Source organism: Corvus kubaryi, unplaced genomic scaffold, assembly GCF_017639235.1.
Source record: "Corvus kubaryi isolate FWS band 111438036 unplaced genomic scaffold, C.kubaryi_AGA036_p1.0 37232, whole genome shotgun sequence".
NCBI classification, from domain to species: domain Eukaryota; kingdom Metazoa; phylum Chordata; class Aves; order Passeriformes; family Corvidae; genus Corvus; species Corvus kubaryi.
Window position 1 is genome coordinate 395,100 of NW_024581066.1, and position 21,866 is coordinate 416,965.

Consider the following 21,866-nt stretch of genomic DNA (forward strand, 5'->3'; position numbering starts at 1 on the left):
CAGCACCTGTGAAACTGAAAGAAGGCATCTTAGCTCACCCATACACTCCCTGGAGCCTGGGTCCCAGGGCACTTGGAGACTGTAGAATCAGAGCTACTACCCACCCACCTCTCCTTTTTTTTATTTTTTCGTTCCCTCTCTTTTTCCCAGCCTGTATGCTGCATATTATTTTTCTGACAGTTACCTTGCACTTGGCACTGTGGTAGGCAAAGGTTATTGGAATTTAAATGCAAAGTTCAGTGAATATAGAATTTAAAAATGCCTTGGAGACACTGCTGAAATGAGATGCCAAATCCCAGAATTTGTATCTTTATGAGGAAAATTTGAATACAAAACACCAAGGTTTATGGCTCTTGCACATATTAATTTATACCAATGCATGTTCTAAGAGGACTAAAGGGGCTATTTTTCATCTTGGGCTGAGACAGGAATTCTTCCAGATTTACTGACTTGCTGTGAGAAATATGCTTTATCAGGCTGATAGATATCTTTAAAATGTAAATCAGAATGGTGAACTTATCACAAGACTGCCATTAGCAGCTCATAAAATTCTTGGTGTTGCAGGTAACAAGAGATTTTAAGACTAAGGTGAGCATGCTGGTCAGCAAAAACAGACTCTAAACTTGACACTTTATTTTCTGTCTTACAAGAAAATTACAAGAAATGAAATCACAACAACTTTTATTATACATCCATCTCCTTGGCAACTAGCAATTACCATGACTTTGTGGGAGGGTCTAGATTTTAAAGGATATTATTATAATTTTGCAGACTCAAGAACTGCAGTATTACCTGGAATCATCCCTGGAAGTGCTCAAGGCCAGGCTGGATGGGGCTGTGAGCAGCCTGGTCTAGTGAAAGGTGTCCCTTGGCAGGTGGGTTGGAACTAGATGATCATTAAGGTCCCTTCCAACCAAAACCGTTCTATGATTCTATTAGTCTGTGAATTCTTACCCTATCTTTGACCCAAGTGCTTTTTCTGTCCAGAGAAAGGAAAACCATTTACCCTATTGAAGACCCAGATTTTCTCCTTAAGGAGTCCCGTTCACTTCTGTTGTCTCCAACGCCCTATAGGAAGTCCTTTGGGTTTGTACTCTCTTTGTTGCATTGTGAATTGGTCACTTCAGGATTACATTGTAGAGAAACCCAGGGCTCAGATGCGTGAAATAACAATGTTAGCAAATGATCACAAAGCCTAGAAATTTCCTCTGTAAGCTAACAATATTTACATTAGTACCTTCAAGCGCATGCGATAACTGGAATGACAGTGGCTGTCACCGATTTGCCCTCTTGCTGGCAAAAGCACATGCTGCACTCTCTGTGACTTTCATGCACACGTGCAAGCACACTCAGGCAGATGATGCGCTTTCAAGCCATCCACAGATGGTTTCCCCATCAGGGTTTGCTTTGCCATTTAGGCCTCCTGCTTCACATCCTCTTCTCGGTGCTTCAGTCCCTATTTTATGTAATTAACTTCTGTTCCTCCCCCCATTTTTATTCTTTTTTCCCATGAATGCTCTTTACTCTGATGCTTAGAGTCAACCATCTCCCCAAAGCACTGTGATATTTACCAGCATCCGGAAAAAATGTGGTTAGAGAATTGAGACACTTAAAGGAGACACTGCTGTCGTAAGTGTGCATTCACGTTTTTGAATAGATATTCAGAGGGTGGGAATGTAGATGAGGGAGAAGCTATGAAAGGGCTTATTACTAATTAACTGTATCTATTTCTCCCCCTTTTAAACTGCTTTTTGTTTATCATTTCAGCTGGTAGGGTAATACACTAAATTAAAGCTGCAGAATACATTTATAATTAAGATTGAAAAAGCCAATTGCCTGTTACTAAAATACCAATTGATAATATTGTAAGGGATATTTATAGCTCTTTGGTATGTATGCCACAGATTTGCATCAATAACACACTTGCTTATCTCCCAACATTTTTTTCAGTAGCCGTTTATTTACTATTGAAGGTAAGATTACTCTTCTCAAGCCATCCTTTCTAAAAGTGTCTCGCTTTCATCTTGTTTGTAAGCTCAGCAAACACAGATGCTTCAGTCATTTCCTCTCCTATGAAATAGTAATAACAGTATATAATTACTATCATCACACCATGCAGAAAACCTTGCTGTGAAGAACACACTCTACATAGTTCAGCACTCATAGCATCTTGTATTTCTACAGCTCCTTCTTTCTGACTCATCTCACATATCCTAGAGAGGAGATACCAAGCCACTTTATCCAGGGGAGGAATCAGGAACCTTTGGGCAGAGTCCCAAACACAGGCCCTTAGTTTTCATTCCTTTCACAAGAAGGTAAAGCAAGACCTGCTTAAAGAGCTTTTTAAAAATTGCTGAAGTGATAGTTTTTGTTTTGTGTTTGATGTGTGTTACAGGGGGGTTAATACCTCGAAGCACAAGTGCCAAAAAACTGCTAAGTGTATGAGCACCTGCATGATTGAGAAGGGCTATGGCATGTACCAAACAGTGATACAAGTTTGTATGGTGGATGTACATTAAAGAGAGGCAAAATGGCCACGATGAAAATTGGAACCTGAATTGTGCCTGTAGCTAGTGCCGCAGGGGAGGGTCTTGGAGACTAGAGCACACCAATCTATCAAAAACCCTGGGAGATCCCTTAAAAAATACAGCTCTTTGTCTACCTGCCCCTTTCCTCAGAAAGAGAACGAGGGCTAGAAACGAATGATCTACCTGTTCTTCAGCCCTGCTGGATAGCAGGATCTGGGAAAGGGAGAAACAGAAGGAAAGCAAGTTTGCCTATGCCCTGCATCTGTGATAGGAATGTCAGCAAACCTGAAGTAAGTAAATATTCCCAAACCTGAAGCAGGGCTTCAACTCCTCCCAGCCACAATTGCCTCTCCAAGCCAGCCTGTTAATGAGTTTTGTTTACTCTTCAGAGACACATCCTTGCAGTTTAAGCTGGAAAAGCGTGTGAGAGATTGGAAAAAAGGGAGATAATGGTGCGAAGAGGAATTGGCAGGGTGCAAGGGAGGGCCATGGAGACAGGCAAGAGCTTCACTGTCACTACAACATTAGGGGTTACAGTGTGAGAGCACGTTGTTATCAAAAAGCTTGCCAGGGGCTTAAGGTAGCACAGTCCTCCCCTGGATCCCTTCTCTTTGGAGCTAGAGGCTGTCACCCTTTCCATAGTTTGGCTGAGCACAGGGTGAAACCAGGTGGCAATTACACAAGTGATTTCTGCTCCCAATGCTGTCTATCATTAATTTTGTTATGAGTGAGCAAGTGTCTTGCCCCAGAACTGGCCAGATAATTACACAGTCATTATTAACCGCATTACTGAAGGGTAAAAATGCAGTTATTTTTATCCATAAAGTCAGCTGCTTCAACCCTAATAATTCCACATTATTATGCAGCAGAAAGTAATTATAGATACTGATTCTACCCCCAAAGAAGCAGACACTATTTGAAATGAAATCTTTCAGGATTTTTAGTAAGCCATACAATCTGATGGTAGGATTTGTGCAGAAAGAAAGGAAGAAAGAAAGAAAAAGAAAAAAGAAAGAAAGATTTTATAGTGTTTTTATAACACTTAAACTTCCCATCATGGAGGGCTGATGCCTTTAGGTGTTACTCCTGAGAGAAGGCATCACAAAGTCTCTCTGGAGGTAGATGTTAGGCAAAACATAAGAGGAAAGGTATTCATATCATAATTGCTGATGTTTCTTTTAACTCTTTTCATTTTTTTCAGGTACTGTTGCGTGATTTACAATGGAAAAATTGCTCTGCGGCATCCTGGTGTTTGGAATGGCTGTCACAGTCAACGCTTGTCCCAAATATTGTGTCTGTCAGAACCTGTCTGAGTCATTGGGGACTTTGTGTCCCTCCAAGGGTCTCCTTTTTGTACCTCTGGACATAGATCGAAGGACAGTTGAACTCCGTCTTGGGGGCAACTTTATTATTAATATCAGCAGACAAGATTTTGCCAATATGTCTGGACTTGTTGACCTTACTTTGTCCAGAAACACCATTAGTTACATACAGCCCTACTCTTTCACCGACTTGGAGAGCCTTCGGTCTTTACATCTGGACAGCAACAGGTTGCCTGAGATTGAAGAGGATACTTTAAGAGGTTTAATTAACCTTCAGCATTTGATTTTAAACAACAACCAGCTAAGCAGCATTTCTGATGAAGCCTTTGAGGATTTTTTGCTGACACTGGAGGACTTAGACCTTTCCTATAATAACCTCCGAAGCATTCCCTGGGAATCTATAAGAAAGATGATAAACTTGCACCAGCTCAGTTTAGATCACAACCTAATAGATTATATAACAGAGGGGACATTTGCAGATCTTCAGAAATTGGCCAGATTGGATCTAACGTCCAACAGGCTTCAGAAACTCCCTCCTGACCCTATATTTGCCAGATCACAAGTAATTCCATTGATTGTTACCCCGTTTTCTCCACCTCTGTCCCTCAGTTTTGGGGGCAATCCACTGCATTGCAACTGTGAGCTACTGTGGTTAAGGCGACTTGACAGAGACGACGATATGGAAACTTGTGCTTCTCCTCCAAGTCTAAAGGGAAGGTACTTCTGGTACGTACGGGAAGAGGAATTTGTTTGCGAGCCTCCTCTTATTACACAACATACTCACAAGCTGCTGGTTTTAGAAGGGCAAACTGCCACACTGAAGTGCAAAGCCATTGGGGATCCCACTCCCGTCATTCACTGGGTGGCCCCTGATGACCGTCTCATCGGAAACTCCTCGAGGACAGCTGTCTACGACAATGGCACTTTAGATATACACATCACCACCTCCAAGGACTATGGAACTTTCACATGCATAGCAGCCAATGCTGCAGGAGAGTCCACTGCAACAATTGAACTCTCAATTGTTCAGCTTCCCCATCTCAGCAATGGCACAGGCAAAGCAGCTCCACCGAAATCCAGGCTCTCGGACATCACCAGCTCCACCAAGTCCAATCGCGGAGAAACAAAAGGCCCACCAGAAAGGGCTGTCCTGGTGTCAGATGTGACCACTACCTCAGCTTTGGTCAAGTGGACAGTCAGCAAGTCGGCCCCTCGGGTAAAAATGTATCAGCTGCAGTATAACTGCTCAGATGATGAAGTTCTGATCTACAGGTAAATGCAGAGTTGTTTGTTTCTCTGATGATGGCAGGGGGCGGAAATCAGCATAAAAAAAATCTTTTTGACTTTTTATTGATTTGACTCTGAACTGAGATGTCACTGCCACTGGTAGCATTAGTGGTGTCTGATAAATTTGTATTCTCTCTGTCAGTTTTCCTGTTGGTCTGTTCATGACTTTTCTGTCCAAGTCACACATTGCAAATCTCTGCAGTACTTATTTTCCAACAGCTGTTTTCAGTGACATTTTCAATTTGGGAAAAAACAGTACTGGAGTTGATAGCCTCCTTAGTAGGCTTAACAAAGAAAGGAAAACTTGAAGGCTAGAAGTCAGAAATTTCCCTTTCCACCTCCTGTAGGTGGGATTGAAACAGACTACTTAGAGAGGAAGCGATGTGGGAGGAAGTTTATGCTGTCTATCCATAACACAGGCTCTAATTATTCTGTGATTCAAGATTTGGGGTTGCTAACAAGACATTTTGCACGTATATGAAAGAGCTCATTTCTTATTTCACTAACATCTGTCTTACACAACCATAATGACTGACAACTTTGGTGCATTTAATTTTTCATACCATATTAAATGCAAGAAGAGGTAGATATAATTTCAAAAGCAAACCCTGAATAATCCTTATGTTCCTCCAGTTCTATACCACCTCTGACTTTTAATGACGTAAAGCAGGAGTCGCTCTTGCAGGGAAGCAGCAATAAATTTTAGGGGCTAAAAATATGTAGGAGCAGTACAGGAAAACAGTAGTAGTTTTCTTCTTCTGTATTGGAAGAATGATTGACATATTATCTTCATGCTAGTGATGAATCCCTAGAAACCACTCTTCCCTTCCTTTTTATTGCAAAGATTGTATTGAATTGAATTGTCTCTTTGGCTGTATATGATCTACCAGCATAAGTCAGAATCTCATGGAAAAGTAGAACCAAACATATAGACTCTTATAGCTTTTTAAGCATCCTGAAGCACTGGAGAAAAATTGGACCTGGTATAATGGAATTTGGGGTTTGACTCTAATTTGAGAATAAACTGTGGCCAAAATATAGTCAAAGCCATTGCTTTTCATGGTAGGTTTGGTGTTATTACCTGCTGGCTACTCTGTTCTTCTCTTGCTGCCTGTAGGGAGAGCTGAGGCACTCATCAAGTCATGGTACTCAGCCTCCAGATCCCACACCAGGCATTATTATTTTCTTCTTTACCACAGGGTGGTTTTCTTTAGCATGAGGAAGTCAAAAGGAGAGGTAGTAAATGTTCATGTGACATTTTTCACTCACCCTTCTCCTGCAATTAAATCTAAATGAAAGTTCTCCAGAATGTTTAGCTGACATGGACAAAATTTTGTGCCAGCAATACCTTTATCTGAATCAGTTGTAGAACAGAAAGAATAAAGTGATCTCCCTAGCTACTCTAAATTCACTCATTCATTGCCAAAAGCTGGAATATTGACCAGCAAGTTCAAAGAACCTTTTTTAAAGGTTATTTATTCAAATACTAAATTAATCTGAGGAAATTCAGTTCTGTCCACGTCCATTCCTCAATTATAAAAATATCTTGAAATAATCACATCAATTTGAAAGTGAAAATTATTTGTTTTGCTCTGGCTAATGTACAGTGGAACCAGTGTGTTAGCTTCGGGACTTGCAACTGTGCAGAGTTAAGTAGAATGAAAGGATAAGATAAAGTTAAGTAATGATAGAGTATTAGGAATAAAATGAAAGAAAACATGCTAAGGCCATTTTTTTCCCCAAGGCAATGCTTTTCGCAAAAACTCAGCAGTAATTAAGATCTTAAGCAAAATGTAAGGCTGAAAAACACTCTGAAGGATGTGTAAGTCATATATTCATTGTACAGTGAATTTGCCCTAGTGAAAAGGAATATCCCTCCAGTCAAAAAGGGAAGTTTGCAGGGGTTGTCAGATGTTGGAAGTGGTTGGATGTGTCAATTTTCTAGGGAGGAGGATGGCCAGTAACACAGTTCTTGTGCTCGAGGCACGAGCTCTGGCGTGCCCCCAGTCAGAGAGAGTCCAGCTGCGTTCTTCTGTGCGTCGCTGAAGCGACTTTGGCATCAGGATGGGTGCTGCTGGCTGGGCTGGCTAGCTGGCTTCTCGGCAGAGGGAACACGGCAGGAGCCGATGGGACCGGCTCACGTTAGCTCGGAGACAGAGGAAGAGAGAGGCTGTTCTGGTCTGGCTCCTAACAGGTTTATTCTCAGAAGTTTCACAACCCGAACAAGCTCGGAAGGGATGGAATGCGATGGGATCCTTCCCCGAGGCTTGTCCTCAGTTTTATAGGGAATTTGAAAACGGCGGGGAAGGGGGAAAACAACCAATGAGTTACAGGCCAGGAGGAGGATACAATTTAACAAGAACCACTGGCGTAAACCGAGAGGCGGGAGTTCTAACAGAGAACCAGTGAACAACCGAGTAACCAGGAATTTTCCTGAACCAGGGGAGGCGGCTTGGACCCGGGCACTGCCTAGAGGGTGCAGCTTAGGCTTCTGAGCCACCCATCGACCCACCCTCTGAGTCTGCCTCTTCAGGAAACTCGATCCAGGGGAGGGGCTGGGATTGATTGGCATCACGCTGCCCCAGCCCCGCAGTGGGGTGGGTAAAAAACCAAACAATCCAAAAGCACTCGCATGCATCCTAGGAGTTGGTTGGGTACGAATTGTGTGCCACGGGCAGAAATGAAGAAAGATGCCATCTTGCCAGCCTGATATGGAAGAACAAGTTGCTGTCAAGATGTTAGGCAACCCCTAAATTTTTTATCATGTTCCCACTTTCACCTCTCAGTGAAGTTTTGGCCCTTTGCTGCTTTACTTGGTTATGGCTCAGTTTTTCAGAAGCTCAGTGGGGACAGTGCTATTTTGACAAATCTCCCATCAGGCCTTTTTTGAGGAGTCACTGATGATGCATAGCTCTTTTCATTCACAGCTCTCAAAAGCACTTCACCAAAGAAAGCAAATTTTATTTCTCTACATTTTGCACAAGGGAAAAATGAAGCACAGAAAGATGAAGTGATTGTCCAGCGTCTGAGAGTTAATCAATGGTACTCATAATATCAAAACCAGTTCTTACAACTTCCAGTCAGGGAACCACTCAGTCCCTTAGAGTTAATTAACTAAAGCTGTTTTGCTTTAATTGGTCAGATGCATATCACTGCAATGAGTGTGTAGAAAAACCTAAGGGAAAAGGATTTCTACAGAGCTCTGTTCTATAAAATGCTGTGTATGTGCTAAATGGGATGTGATACTGCTTAGCTGCTAAAATGATGGGCACTTAATATACGCTAAGACAGTCGGTATTCCAGGACTGAGACACATCAGCTGTGCTCAGCTTTTAGGAATCCTGCCTCACTAGGAAGAAATGTATGCAAAAAAGACAGAAATCTGCTGCGTTCTCTGCTAAGAATTTTTCACAAACATTGTACTCATTGTGAGAGAGTGAAAGCAGAAGTTCTCATCTCCCCACTGATGTCAACATCTCCCTTGATCATCACCCAGGACACCAGTTCCATTCCCCCTTCCATTCCGGCTGTGGTCTTCCACTAGCAGGATGGTGCAAAAAGGAACTACAATGGAGTTCAATGGCTCCATGAAAATTCATGGTTTGGGAGGTAGTGGCAAGTGTTGTCTGCTGGGCCTCCTGGTTGCTCTGAGCTGAAATGGTACCAGAATCTGGACTTTGGCTTATATATAACAGTGCCATTATAATGAGGATTAGCAGGAGGAGCACTGTTTGTGTGCTTTTCCATCTGACCTTCCCTTGTATTTGCTATCTCAGGGCCTTTGCTCAAGCTCATAGCAGGTTTTTATCTCTTTCAATGCATTCAGGGTGTATATTCTGTTCTGATCTAATGAGTAGGTCCTGGATCTGCACTCTGCAGGTTTTAATGCAGCAGTCTTTCCATTTTTTCTACTTTTCTGTAATACCAACACCAGTGCCAGTAACTGTGTATTGTACCCATCTCTTTTAGCTGAGACCAGAAGTTTGTTACAAACTGCAGAATTGAAAATCATGCCTTGTTTGAAGGAAAAACATGCAGAAAGAGTAACCACTGTCCAATAGAGAAAGGGATGGAAGAAGACCAAGGTCTACAAAGCAATATCTGTCCTTGGATTTAGGGTTAAAGGAGTGAACACTAGGAAACCTCCTCTGGCATAGAAATCTTACCTACTCCTCTCAGTCTAGACTCCAAAGTGTTTTAGATGTGTAAAAGCATCAGACATGATCAGTGCAACTTAGGCACTGGTAAGCTTAATTCATTTTGAATAAGGAATTGAAATGAAATATGAAAATTTAGAAAATAATATGTTTGAGCCTCATTTTCCCATCTGTAACCTGGGTGATAGCACCACCTTGCTTCACAAGGATAAATGCATTAGAAAATATTATGGAGCCAGGAGCCTACATAAATAAATAGGGAGACTTGCTTTGAAGTCATTATGTGGTCTGCAGCAACAGGGATAGTCATGAATGATTAAGATGGAGCATTACATAACTGCAACACTTGAATTCAAGTAAGGCATCTGGGGAGAGAGGTTGTGGTTTTTTCACGTGTAGAGCACCCTACATTATGGAAGACCAAATCTCAGTTTTGGCCAGCAGGCATTGGTGTAATATATACATTCATTACTTTTTCAAAAGTGAATAAATCTGCAAGTGTTTTGTAGAACTTCCCAGGTCATACTGAGCCTTCTGGCTGCGTTTTGAATTAAAGTAAAGATGCAGCCATTTAAAAATGTGCATCTGAAGTATGACACTGCCATTAGATTTATGAGAGATTTAGGTCTGTTTTATTTTGTGGTATTTCATACCAAAAATTGATGAAAACAGCTGTACAAATTAAGAGTTACTGTAGCACTATAGTCTCCCTAACTTCAGCACTGGGAAAAAAAAAAGTATTTTATATGTTTCTGAAAGCTTATTTTTTAAATGTATATTTTATGTAGCAGGCAGTCTAAGCATTAAAATATGAATAAATGGCTCCACATCTCCAGTTTATTTAAACAACGGTGCCATGAATTTGATTACTTAAACAATATAATAATGATTTATATTTACACAGCTCCTTTTACTGCAAGTGCTTTACAGGGTGGCTGAACAGAGATCCCCGCTATCCTGTCACCTCTCAGTTATACACTGGCTGCAGTTTAGCAATCAGGTGATTGTGCAGTTCCTTTTCGTGAGCAAAAAATAGCTTCAGCATTTGCACTTATGGATACTTTAACCTAGGGAGGAAGTAATTAACTGAGCTTGAATTTCCCACCGCATGGTGGTATAAATATACCCGTGCACTTTTCTAGTCAAGTGCATGTCAATAAGAAAGTGCTTCATGACTAAGTGCTGCAAACTTCAGGAATATCTAATTTGTGTGAGGATGTTCTCTCAAACAGCAGTGCTACACTGAACATCAGAGAGGGTGCCATTGTCTAATGCTTTTTGCTAGGAAAGACTATTGTGTAGAGATCTTCCAGCTAAAGACTGAAAACAGAGGAAGCCCTGTCCTGTTGCTGGTAGAGCACATTTTCTCAACAGCCTGATGCTGTAGCAAAGTGTGTTTATGTCATTTTCTCTCTGAGGAAAGTTAGAAATACAGAGTACCAGTTAACTTTGGAAAAGACAGAGGATTAATTTATTCTGAAAGACCTGAATATCAGTCTTTACTGTGAATTGGTCACTGGGTTCAGACAAATGAAGACTTGCAGATAAATTCCTGCCACACTTCTACCCAATTTTCAGTTCCCCCTGTCTCCAACCTCACTAAGCACTGACTTTCCTTCATGGCTCACACCCAGGGCAAAATTCCCTACTCAGCCTCAACACGTGAGCTGAGCTATTCCAGTTGCATTGTATGCAGGATACAAACCTTGATTTGGCCAAAGCATTTGCATATTTAAACATTAAATAAAACAACAACTGGGAGGAAGGACATCACATGAAGACATTAATCACCAGGTATTAAACTTGTGTATTTGATAGGTAGAGAGAGCCACTTTGTAAAAATAGAAACATGAAGTCACAGTCCTAAAGGGAAGCAAAATTTATATAATCAGTGCAGAGAGAAGTTTGACATGGACATTTGGTACTTCAGATCATTTGAGAGTGGTTTGCAGCAGTAGTGCATATTGGCTTCTAGAGTACCCTCAGCAAGAGCAAGCTTGCTGAAAGGCATCAGTCATAATGAAGAAGCTGCTTCATAGAAGCCTGTATTCTGGGACTGTGGGGTTTTATTTGTGTCTGATGAAAACATTTTTATCTAGTCTTTTATTTTTGTTTTCTTTCTTTTGCTGGGGGAAGTACAGGCACAGGGGTTTTTTGGGTTGGTTTTTGGTTTTTGTTTGGCTTTTGTTTGTACTTGTTTTTTTCTCCACCACCCCACTTGCAACATGAGAAATCTTTAAAGAATAAAAAAGAAAATGTAGTGAAAATGAGAAAAATTACATGTATTACCAGAAAATGAAGTGGAAAATAGAAATATAAAATAGGAAATAAATATATAAAAATTAATATATGCAAGAAAAGTAAATGTACATCTCAGTAATGTTCCTAAAGTCATCCTAGATTGTTGTGACAAACTATCATCCACTTGGTGCTTGTAGAGAAACTGATGAGGAATCCAATGGTCAGAGCAATCCAGTTCATGATGAGCAGAGGCAGACCATGTGGATGCTGCCCAGACCATTTTCTTGGTTGATCGCTGACACAGAAATACTAAATGGCCCCTTATCCCTAAAGGAGCTTTGTCCCCTGACACGAGCATGTGAGATGTATGTGAGTTCTTGTGAGAGGGTGCTTGCACTGCTGCCCACCTTGCTGCAGTGCCCCAGCAGAGCAGGGCAGGGCAGGACAGCACCTGCTGCCGCCTTGGAGGCATTCCCATCTCCTTCAAAGCTTAGCTCCTGCCAAATAACATTTACTGAGGTCTGTGGAGAAGTTGGATGCTACAGTTCTACCCCCAAGCTCAGCCTCAGAAGTTGACTATGAAGGCAAACAGCCTGTTTCTCATCCCACTCCATATCTAGGGGTGTTGCACAAGGTGGAGAGGAAATCAGAATCACTTTCGACAATGCTCTCAGGCACATGATGTGATTCTCAGGGCAGTCCTGTGCATGGCCAGGAATTGGACTTTGATGATCCTTGTGGGTCGCTTCCAACTCAGAATATTCTGTAATTCTGTGATTCAGCATAAGACAGCACTACTCCTGTTTTATCTCTGCTACCAATTATTAATTCAGCTCATTAAAGGCTGAGCATTTTCACTTGAGGGGAATTCAGGATGAGCTGGTTCTCGTCCATAACATCTGACACATCCCCTCTCTCAGATGCTCTGAACCTAAGTGCCAATATCTGTCCCCACCCTTTATTTCAATAAAAAATTTTGCACCTGATGCCAAAATTAACTAGTGAAATAAGATTTTATTTAGCTTCAGGTGAATCAACAATTTTATCCCTAAATGAAAAGCTTTAAAATATCCATAATTTGTATATGTAATGCACATTTAACCACCCAAGATGCCCCATGATCTCCAAGTTTTCATTTCAGTGCCTACAGCAAGTTCCCAATACTCCTTTTCTCTCTACTGTTCATCCATTGAATTCTAGTTGGTGTCAGAGATCCACTCTAATCTTTTCCTCATTTTGCGTCACATCTGCTGATATCTGTGTCCTTTTAGGAGGAATGGAGAAGGTATCAGTAACCACAGAGTGTGACAACTACTCCTAGTCTTTCTAAATCTGTAGCTGAGAACTTCCTCCCTCCCCTCACTTCAACCTTCATTTCAACTGGGTCACTGCAAATTCAGACTACTAAGAAATCCCCTTCAAGTGTGTTGAACCAATAGTAAAAGTAATGGATGAAAAATACCTGCTTGAGGGAGAGGATAATTTATTTTTATCCACAAGTGTTTTACAATAGAGTGATAAATTAAAAAAGGCTTAAAAGCTTATTGTGCTCTAAAACACTATATTACTAAAATTTGCCTTGCCAGTTTGAGATCATTCTGCTTAACTGAGCTCCCACTTGCTCACGTGCAGGTTCCAGGCTGTAGGCAGGTGAAAGCGGGTGCCTTGACAGCTCCTACCTCCCCAGCTTTCTGACACCTCACCCCATACAGCTCCCATCTGAAGTCATGGGAAGGCCTTTTCTACCCATTTCCAAGCTGATGTTGTTTTAGATTCTTGGTAGAAGGGTCTTGGAGGAGGGCACCTGCTCCTCCTGCAGCAGGTTCCTATTACTCCTTGTCTTTCCAGTGCTGAACAGTTGAGCTTTTGCTGTGAGTCTATTGTTTTGAGGGTTGTGCATGTAATTATATTTATTTAGTTATGTAGGACTATTTTATCTATCAAGTACATGAGACAGGACAAGGAAGATGGCAGGGCAAGAATAAGTCAAAATTACAAATGCAGCCAGAACATAGTGCCTTATTTCACTGGTGTAGCTGCAGACCTACCTACCTCCCTAATTGCTTGCTCTGAATTTCCTATTATACCCTTTCTCTTTCACACCAGGCTTTCTGCTTGTATGCTCAGGCTGTTTTCTGAAGAAAATGTACTTTTTATGTACAATGATGGAACTGGTTAACCCTAACACATAATAGCAATTATACAGCTTGTTTTCCTAGAGAAATGACTTAAAAATATAGAACTGGAAAAGGCACAGCACTGGGGAAAAAAAAAAAAAAAAGAGAAGAATTCACTGGACTAAATAAATTATATTATAAAGTATTATCTTTAGCTCTTACAAGTCTGGTTATTTTTGGATTTTCCTATAAAAGGCAGATTTTCTGAGCAAAACATTTGCACTCAGAGTGAGCAAAAGTCTCTTTTCAGGTGATACAGTACAAGCTGAATGCAACATTTCAACCTATTTTGGGGCCTCAATTGGGATGTTGATGGTGAATAGTCTTTGTGTTAATGCTTTTATTAGGGAAGGATGAAAGAAGAGGATTCAGACAAGCTGAGGAACTTAAAATTTGAGGCAGAAATCAGATTCATGCTCTGTGTAATTTTTTAAGTGCTGTACTTTTAGGTTTTCAATGAAGGCTTGTACTACAAGGAAGTCATTTATCTTTTCTTTGTTCTTAAAAGGGCGCAGGAGAAATGTAGCTCAAATTTTCAGTAGTAAAGAAAGCAAATATGAGGTAATGGATGTCTTTGAAAACAAGATATGGGTTATTTCATTGTCATACTACCCTTTTCCCCCAAATGTGTCTTGTTCTGTGGTCTAATATGAACACAGTACAGACACATACCCAGAAATCCATAATAATCCATTATAGAGCCAAGCAAAATGGTAATCCAGCCCTAGCTGAGGATAGCAGGCTACTGCTTTTATCCAAAGAAACCTTGAAACTATAATGCCATTGAGAATTGTATATGTTTAACATGAAATATTCTGATTTTCATAGCAGAGAAAAGCAGCCTGGCCAGCAGGCTGATCTGCCCTATTGTCACAGCCCTAGTGGTCTCCCAGAGTCACAGCATGATCATATCCTAATATGATATCCTAGAACATTTGACAAGAATCCAATAAAGTGGCTCTGTCCAGAAACGAAACAGGCTTTGGCTTTTGGCAGAGGGCACTGCAGAGTGGAAGCAAAATCACCCGTGTGCCACAACAGCAGAGATGGAGGCACTTGTGCTGGGCAAGAGAGGTGTTAGTCTGGTATCCTTGGGTGGGAAAAAAGTCCATCCACTACATGGCTACAGACGTGCTTTAGGGTGGCTGAAAAATCCCTGGAGACAGCAAGGTAAGGCTATACCCCAAGCCTCTTTTGTTCAGCTGCTCCTGGTTTACAGATTAGTTTATTTGCAGAGATGAACAGTTTGAGACAGCCAGAATTAGGTGTGAATTCATGCTGTATTTGCCCATCTGTCCTCCCTCCCCTTCCTGTTGTATCACTTGGAATTTGTCTGAGCTTTGTAATATATTTATTATCTCATAATTTACTTCATTTTGACTAGAAAACAAATAAAAGTGCTATTTACTCAACCAATACTTTTTTTTTTTTAATTATGCATTTATTTAATTGGTTTAGATTGTGGAATTGGATCTTAAGTAGATATCCCAAACCGTGCTCTGAATTTTTCTCAGAGTGGGGATTGCACAGGCAGTAGCTGCCCAATAGACATATGGGCAGCTGACAGCATCAAGACACACCACCAGCAGCTCTGTCGTCTGGCAGATTGCCTCAGAGAGTCAGGCTTGATGAATCAGTCCTTCTGCTGGGGCTGGGAGCGTGGGGGACGCCTCTGCTCCAGAAGGCTGGTGCAGAATGAGAAAGATGCACAGCCTCCACGCTCGTTGAACTGCAGGCTTGGGATGGCTGCCAGTGTCCAAAAGAACTAGAATCTTGCTAATTTGGGTGTGTAGAGGCAGAGTTCCAGCTTGGTCACTCTGGGGCAAGGATGTGTCATTAGCTTGATGCCTGCTCTTCTCTCTGCTGCGGTGTGGAGTTTCGCAGCTTGGAAGTGCCATGGGGAGGAGGAATTTAAGAGCACTGCCAAGCTTGGGCAGTGGGAGAGGAGAGGAGAAAACAAATTGGCTTGGAACTGTCCTGTCTCTCTGTGCCTCTTCTCTTCTAGACCTGAAAGGGGGCCAAACGTTCTTGTAAGCTGAGCAGGCAATAGAGCCAACAGGACCCCTGCTTCTCTCCTCCATCCCTTGGTCCTTGCAGCCTCCTCTGGTTGCTGTTTCAGTCAATGATGTGGCAGCCCCTGAGCAAGAAGAAGAAGGAATAGCCACCAGGAGTTACCTTCAGAACCTGGCTCCTCCAGCCCAGGACCTCATAGAGCCCAGGCTGGCTGCTGTCGCAGGCTGCTGCTGGCAGAAGAGAGGACAGGGACAGCTCTATCTTCTCTGGGTGGTGTCAGACAAACCTCCTGCATTCTCAGTGGCACTAGAAATGCTGCAATCTCTTTGCTAGAAAAGAAAAACAATGCAGAAGTACGTCTGTCTCTCATATGATTTGCTTAGGGGGATGACCCCCATTGAGGGCACAAGGCTATCCATATGGCTAGTAGTTTAAATTGTAGTTTTGTTTCTCTGGGGACACTAGCAAATTCTGTGAGGTGAAGAACTCTTTGCAAGGGGAAAGATGATATAAACACTGGGAGCAGGATTCCCACTTGTGAAGAGTATTAACTAAAGCCTGAGGGACTGCAGCGGTCCCATTTCAGGGCACGGTACTGCACTTTGTACAACACCAGGTTGGTGTGGGGTGAAGACTTTGTGCTATGCAAACTCTGCCTAGTGAAAGCACATGAGGTTTTAGCTGTTTGTTTTGTAGGGAGGTGGGTTTTTTCCTCACTAAAACATAATGGTTTTTGGTTCACCTTTCCTCTTTTTTCCCTATTTGGGCTCTTTCATGATAGATGATTGTGTTGGCTGTGGTTTAATTTGTCAATTATGCCACAGCAGGAGTATTTTTCAGAGTAAATCCTTTTATTTCATTGTTCTTAAACAGCTTCCATTCTGACCTGGATCTTGACAGTTTGCTGGTCCCTGTACCTCCCCAGTTAAGGCTGGGTTAACATGCTTGCTGGGCTTCATGCCCATCAGTTAGTGAAACCACGTATGTCTGCACTAGGTTAAAACCTGTTTTCTACGCTCCTTATGTGATTTCAGTCCAGAAATTTTCAATGGTTTTAAGGTAGCAAAGGGAGTCCAAGAAAAGCCACAGAAGCTTACAGGAGTCCTTCTTCCTACTTAAAAGTTCCTGAGGGCATGATCTACAAGTGTTTTCCTGGCTCCTGCCATTTTCCTCCCCTCTGCTTAACCTCAGTTAAGCTTGCTGATGACAGGGAGGCATATACTCAAAAGTGCTGCAAGCTGTTTTTCAAATCAGATCACATTTACTCTTTCACAAACAAAAGATGTTATCTTGAGGAAATTTTGAAGCTAGTACTTCAGTTTAGCCAAAGCAAACCTTAATCTGGCATATAATGGGACAGAACCACAATGTAATTGACTGTTCTTGACTTCGAACAAGGAGCAGATTTGAAAACTGATTAAAAATACCCAGATCAACGGTAATTGATCTTACAGTCAGTGCAGCAGTGTGCAACATCTGTCTAACACATCCTCCAAACACCTGCCTCTGCAATAGCTATGAAGAAACAAACACTGTACCAACTCAGTTTTATTTTCTAGCCCTGTTTAAAATGGAACAAACACAGGAATATCTCTCCCATGGGAAATTCCAATATTGCAACATCTGTTTCTGTCAAGAATCAGACTGAAAATTCTCCATAACAGTTGTTCTGTTTGCTTATGGGAAAAAAAAAAAAAAAGTATTTCTTTTTGAAAGTGGAAGTGTTGCTATAAATCTCTTTGTGGATGCTACAGCTGTCGGAATGACAGTCCCATCTCCACCATGCATCATGCCCCTTGAGGAATTACTCTCCTCCTGGATGTGAGGCTCCCTAAATTCATCACATTTGCTTTGCTCTCTCCCACCTCACCACAGAGTTCCTCCTTCCAGCCCATTTTGTCCCTGATTTCAGCTCCTTCAGTGGCAAAGGGATGATTGAAGTGTGCAGGCAGAAGAGGCAGCTGCTCATGGATGAGTGGGAAAGGAGCAGATAACATGGTGGAGGGGCAGGGCGAGGGCTGGGAGCAGAGCACCACTCACAGGTGCCAGGGAGAGGAAGAACATTGTGGACCCCTCAGCTATAGTTTTCATTTTCATTTTTCTTACAAGAGGCAAGAAAAAAATGGATCTAGCAGAAACCCCTATTTTAACACCAAAATCATGTTCAATTTGAAATATCCAGTCAACTTTAGAGTTAAAATGTACCCTGGGTTTACTAGTATCCAATGTTAGTGCCTGTAGGATCTTTGAACACGTGGTCCAGGAGACATCCAACTAATGCAAAATATTTTACTCAAGCTCCTTCAAGGGAGGGGATTGTTTGGCACAGGTAATGAGTCCATCTGCCAGACAAAACCAAGCAGCTCTGCCTCACACTGTCACAGCTGCAGGAGCTAAAAATCTCCAGCTGAAGTTCCTCTCCTGGGAGTCATCACATTTGTCAGCTCTTCTCTGACAGGAGCAATAGATACCACACTTGTCCCATCCCAACTGCATCCTCTCTGCTACAGGTGAAACAAAAAACCACTTAGGTGAAACAAAAAGGCCTCCTTATACATTCTCAGATATTTTGCCCAATTTTGAGTGTGTGATGTTTTGTGTTTTTGCTGGCAGTGGCAGCACAGCTCAGCAGGTGACACACAATACTGTTTATCTGCAGTGCTGTCTCTTATACCTTGTTTTAATGACAGTTCAAAAAGGCAGAGTTCTTCACAACATTTAGCTAAAGGCAGAGGAATGAAGGTGGAAGATAATATCTGTGACGTGAACATAGAAAGGTACATGAAGGTAGAGGGATCAATTTGGGGGAAAAAATATTTCTTAGCTTCACTCCCCCTATCCATTTCCAAATAAGAATTGCATGTAACTTTGCTTAATGTGTTCCTTCTTTTCATTCTGTTCCCCTTCAGATTTTTCTACAAATCAAGAGCTTGGTAGAGTTAAGTCACAACAGACCTCTTGTCAGGACTGGATCCTCTTTTCCCACTTGTGATTTAGTTCATGGCCACACTGAAATTTCTTCGCTTTTATTTTCTATTCAGAATTATTAAGCTTGAGGGTTTGTGAGACTTTTTGCTAACTAGCAAACTATGGGACCTATGACTGTTGACTTTTCTGTCATAAGATTTTTTTTTAAATGTTTCTGCTAGATAAATCATTTGAGCCTCTGTTTTATGATTGGACTGCCTGTTAATCCTTCTGCTGTTTCTTTTTGCCCCACTATTTTTAGATAGCTCTTTTGATAACCATTATTTTGCTGAGCACAGATAGATGAATATATACTCAGGACACAGTTTCGTGAGCCAATAATAGGATGCTCCTTATACATGTGTCTGTCACAAACATAATGGTAACTACAGTCTTGATAAATCTCAACTGGAACAACCTTCTGTGAGGACTCAGAGACTAGAAATTCAATGCTACTTCCAAGGATGGGTTAACACATACAGTTCCCTAAAAATCCACTATATTCTCTACTCCACCACAGAGGTAAAATGAGGTGCTTTCTTTTGCTGTAGACCAGGCCAGGAATGGAAGCAGAACAGACTTTTCTGTGGGTTTCAGTCCTATTTTTCATCCTCAGAAGCTATGGAAATTTAACTGCTGCTCAATCAGATCTGGATAGGCACCAAAACTTCGCAGAGACTGGCTATTCAATGAAATATTCAAGCTTTTCTTAATTGGGCCATTGTTAATTATAAATATCTATAGGTAGAACAACTCAGAAATTTGTAGATCTAGTTCCCCCAAAATGAAAAGTGAAATTATAGAAGGCATATGAAAAATACGTAGGAAATAATATTCTATTCCATTAATATTTATAGGTTTTCACTGAAAAACAAGCTTCCTAAATTCTGTTTTTGAAAATGGGTATCTAACAGGCTAACTTTTTTTGTTGTACTCTTATTAAAAACCTATACTCTTATTAAAAACAAAAGATGCAAACAAAACTACTTCATTTTAACTTTTAATTTAATAAACTGCAGCTTCTGAGAACTATAAGAGACTTTTCTGTTATGGATCCAGAAAAGCTCTGTTCAACTTCACAGATGAAAATTACAGTGTGTAGCAGAGTGTTAGCATTTTGCAATTTCACATGCCTTCTGTTTTGTTTACGAAAAGTTGAGTATAGTTGTCAGCCTACACAAACAGACTGCCTGGCTCCCCTGGAGAGGTTTCTGTACCCCCAGGTTCCAGTATTTAGCTCAGAATGGCTGTAGAGGCAGCTCAAGGAGGGTTGAAAGAGGGTTGCCTTTCCTCCTCCTGCCAGCTCCCACACCCAGCTGGAGTGGGGTGAGAGCCGCTCTCACATTTCTAGGGGCCACATCTCAGGTGGACCCAAGAGATGGACTCACCACAGGGATAGCCCCTCATCTTGCCAGGATGGAGGCAAGACTCTGTCTCTTCATAGTGATTTGGAGCTCTGAACAGCCAGGAAGGTGGAGCTTTCGTGGCTGAGCCATTTCTAGACGATCCACTAGCCTAAACATAGTCCAGCTCTCTTTGATGCATGAAATTTTTTCTACAGAGCTACCAGAAATAAAAGCTTTTGGTGGCTAAAATCGGCAGCTATATCTCTGAATGACATGACTGATACACTACTCCCACAGGCAGCCCTTTTGGAAGCTGGTTCGTGATGTTATTATGCTGCTGTTTTTGGGATGTCATGTGCTTCAGAATGCACTTCCCAGCACACCTGCAAATGAAATGTCTGCCACAGATGCAGATAGAGTGGACAATAAATGATTGTCTTTCTGACATTTTCTTTCTGTGAAGTGAACAACAGTGACCAGAGTTTAAAAAGTGACAATAATCAGTCTTAAACTACTTCTCTGGTACCTCCTATCAGTGATCTGCTTTGCCCACTCTTGTTACATGCACATGTTAATCTGAAAATGATACCCTGACTTGTGAAGAAACTCCTAGAGAGCTGGTAATTTTTGTTGGCTTGGAAGGATTTATGAGTTTATCTGTACCCGGGATGTTCCATCATTTTCAAATTCTCAGGCTTTAAGTACCTGTGACCCTGAGGGAGGTGCAATGCTACTATTAATCATTGGTAGCAATGGGATATCCTCCATGCAATGCCATCCTCAATGGCATCATGTGCCATTGTCAATAGATCAGAGAACTGCTGCTGACCTTAAAAGGAGAAAAGCAAAAGATAAAGGTCATCTTTGTTTCAACTACACAACAAAAGTTTTGAAAATGGCTTGTCATGAAAGCATTAAAGATCTGCTGCGCAAAACCCTGGGGCTGAATGATGCTGGCTTCCCCGACACGTGTGATAGTAGAATCACTTTAGAACTGAGTAGTACTGCAGAAATTAACATGGCTAAGCTGAAAAGGTACTGGTTTTACATTCTTCGGTGTTCATGTGGTCCTGTGACCTTCAGAAAAAGCTGCTAAATGTTTGGGGACTTTTTCTATGTCACTTTTAATAGTGATAAAAACACAGAGAAGTACCTCACAGTCACAGGCAGGCTTCAAGTAGAAGTGATTGGATACAAAAAAGCAACTTGTCTTTGGATACTCTAGAGCTGGATTTAAATATCCTTTATGCATGAAATAACATGGTCTTCATTTTACATGTTGTCTTTGTATCCCCTTCAATTTCAACCAGTTATCCTAGGTGTTTTCCCATAGTTAAACTGTTGATACTTCACGTTTATCATGGCCTTGGACAGGTTGTCTGTGACCACCTGGGCTCTGTCAAGTCTGTCCTTCAATCATTTTATAAAAATGATTTTACAAAAAAATTGACTATTTAGCTAGTCAGACAGACCATCCATCCATCACCCATGAGATTATTTTTTATATTCCAAATCTCCACAACACCTTGCCTCCTCTCCACAAGTATAGAAGTTCATACCATCCTCTGACTCCTCCAAAAGCAAAATTTAGAACTTTAATAATTCACAACAGCTTTAAATAGACTATGTCTCCATCCTGCCTCAAAGTCTGTTCTTTGCTTGTTTTTTTTCTTCGTGTGCAGATGTGTAAACCACTCTTTATCTTTCTCAGGCTGAAGTGAGGACCTGTACATTCAAAGTGGAAATGAGCTGTGACATTTTTACCTTGTGGTATGAACCAGTAGACAGAGGTGGAGTTAGCAACTTTTCATCCCCTGAGAAATCCTTA

The 21,866-nt window shown here is 41.4% G+C and overlaps 1 protein-coding gene across 8 annotated transcripts in view; it reads left to right on the forward strand.

Moving 5' to 3' along the window:
• The window catches only part of LRFN2 (leucine rich repeat and fibronectin type III domain containing 2), a 153,867-nt gene that overhangs the window by 113,216 nt on the left and 18,785 nt on the right, over positions 1 to 21,866 (forward strand). For 5 of the 8 annotated variants that reach the window (XM_042022907.1, XM_042022910.1, XM_042022905.1 and 2 more), the window contains one exon: positions 3,730 to 5,122. In XM_042022907.1, the coding sequence (XP_041878841.1) occupies positions 3,750 to 5,122 (1,373 nt within the window). In that variant the 5' untranslated portion in view covers positions 3,730 to 3,749. Of the gene's footprint in view, positions 1 to 771; positions 876 to 919; positions 1,630 to 2,184; positions 2,316 to 3,729; positions 5,123 to 21,866 lie in introns of those variants that run through there. The other 3 variants (XM_042022913.1, XM_042022909.1, XM_042022912.1) reach the window with 3 other exon arrangements.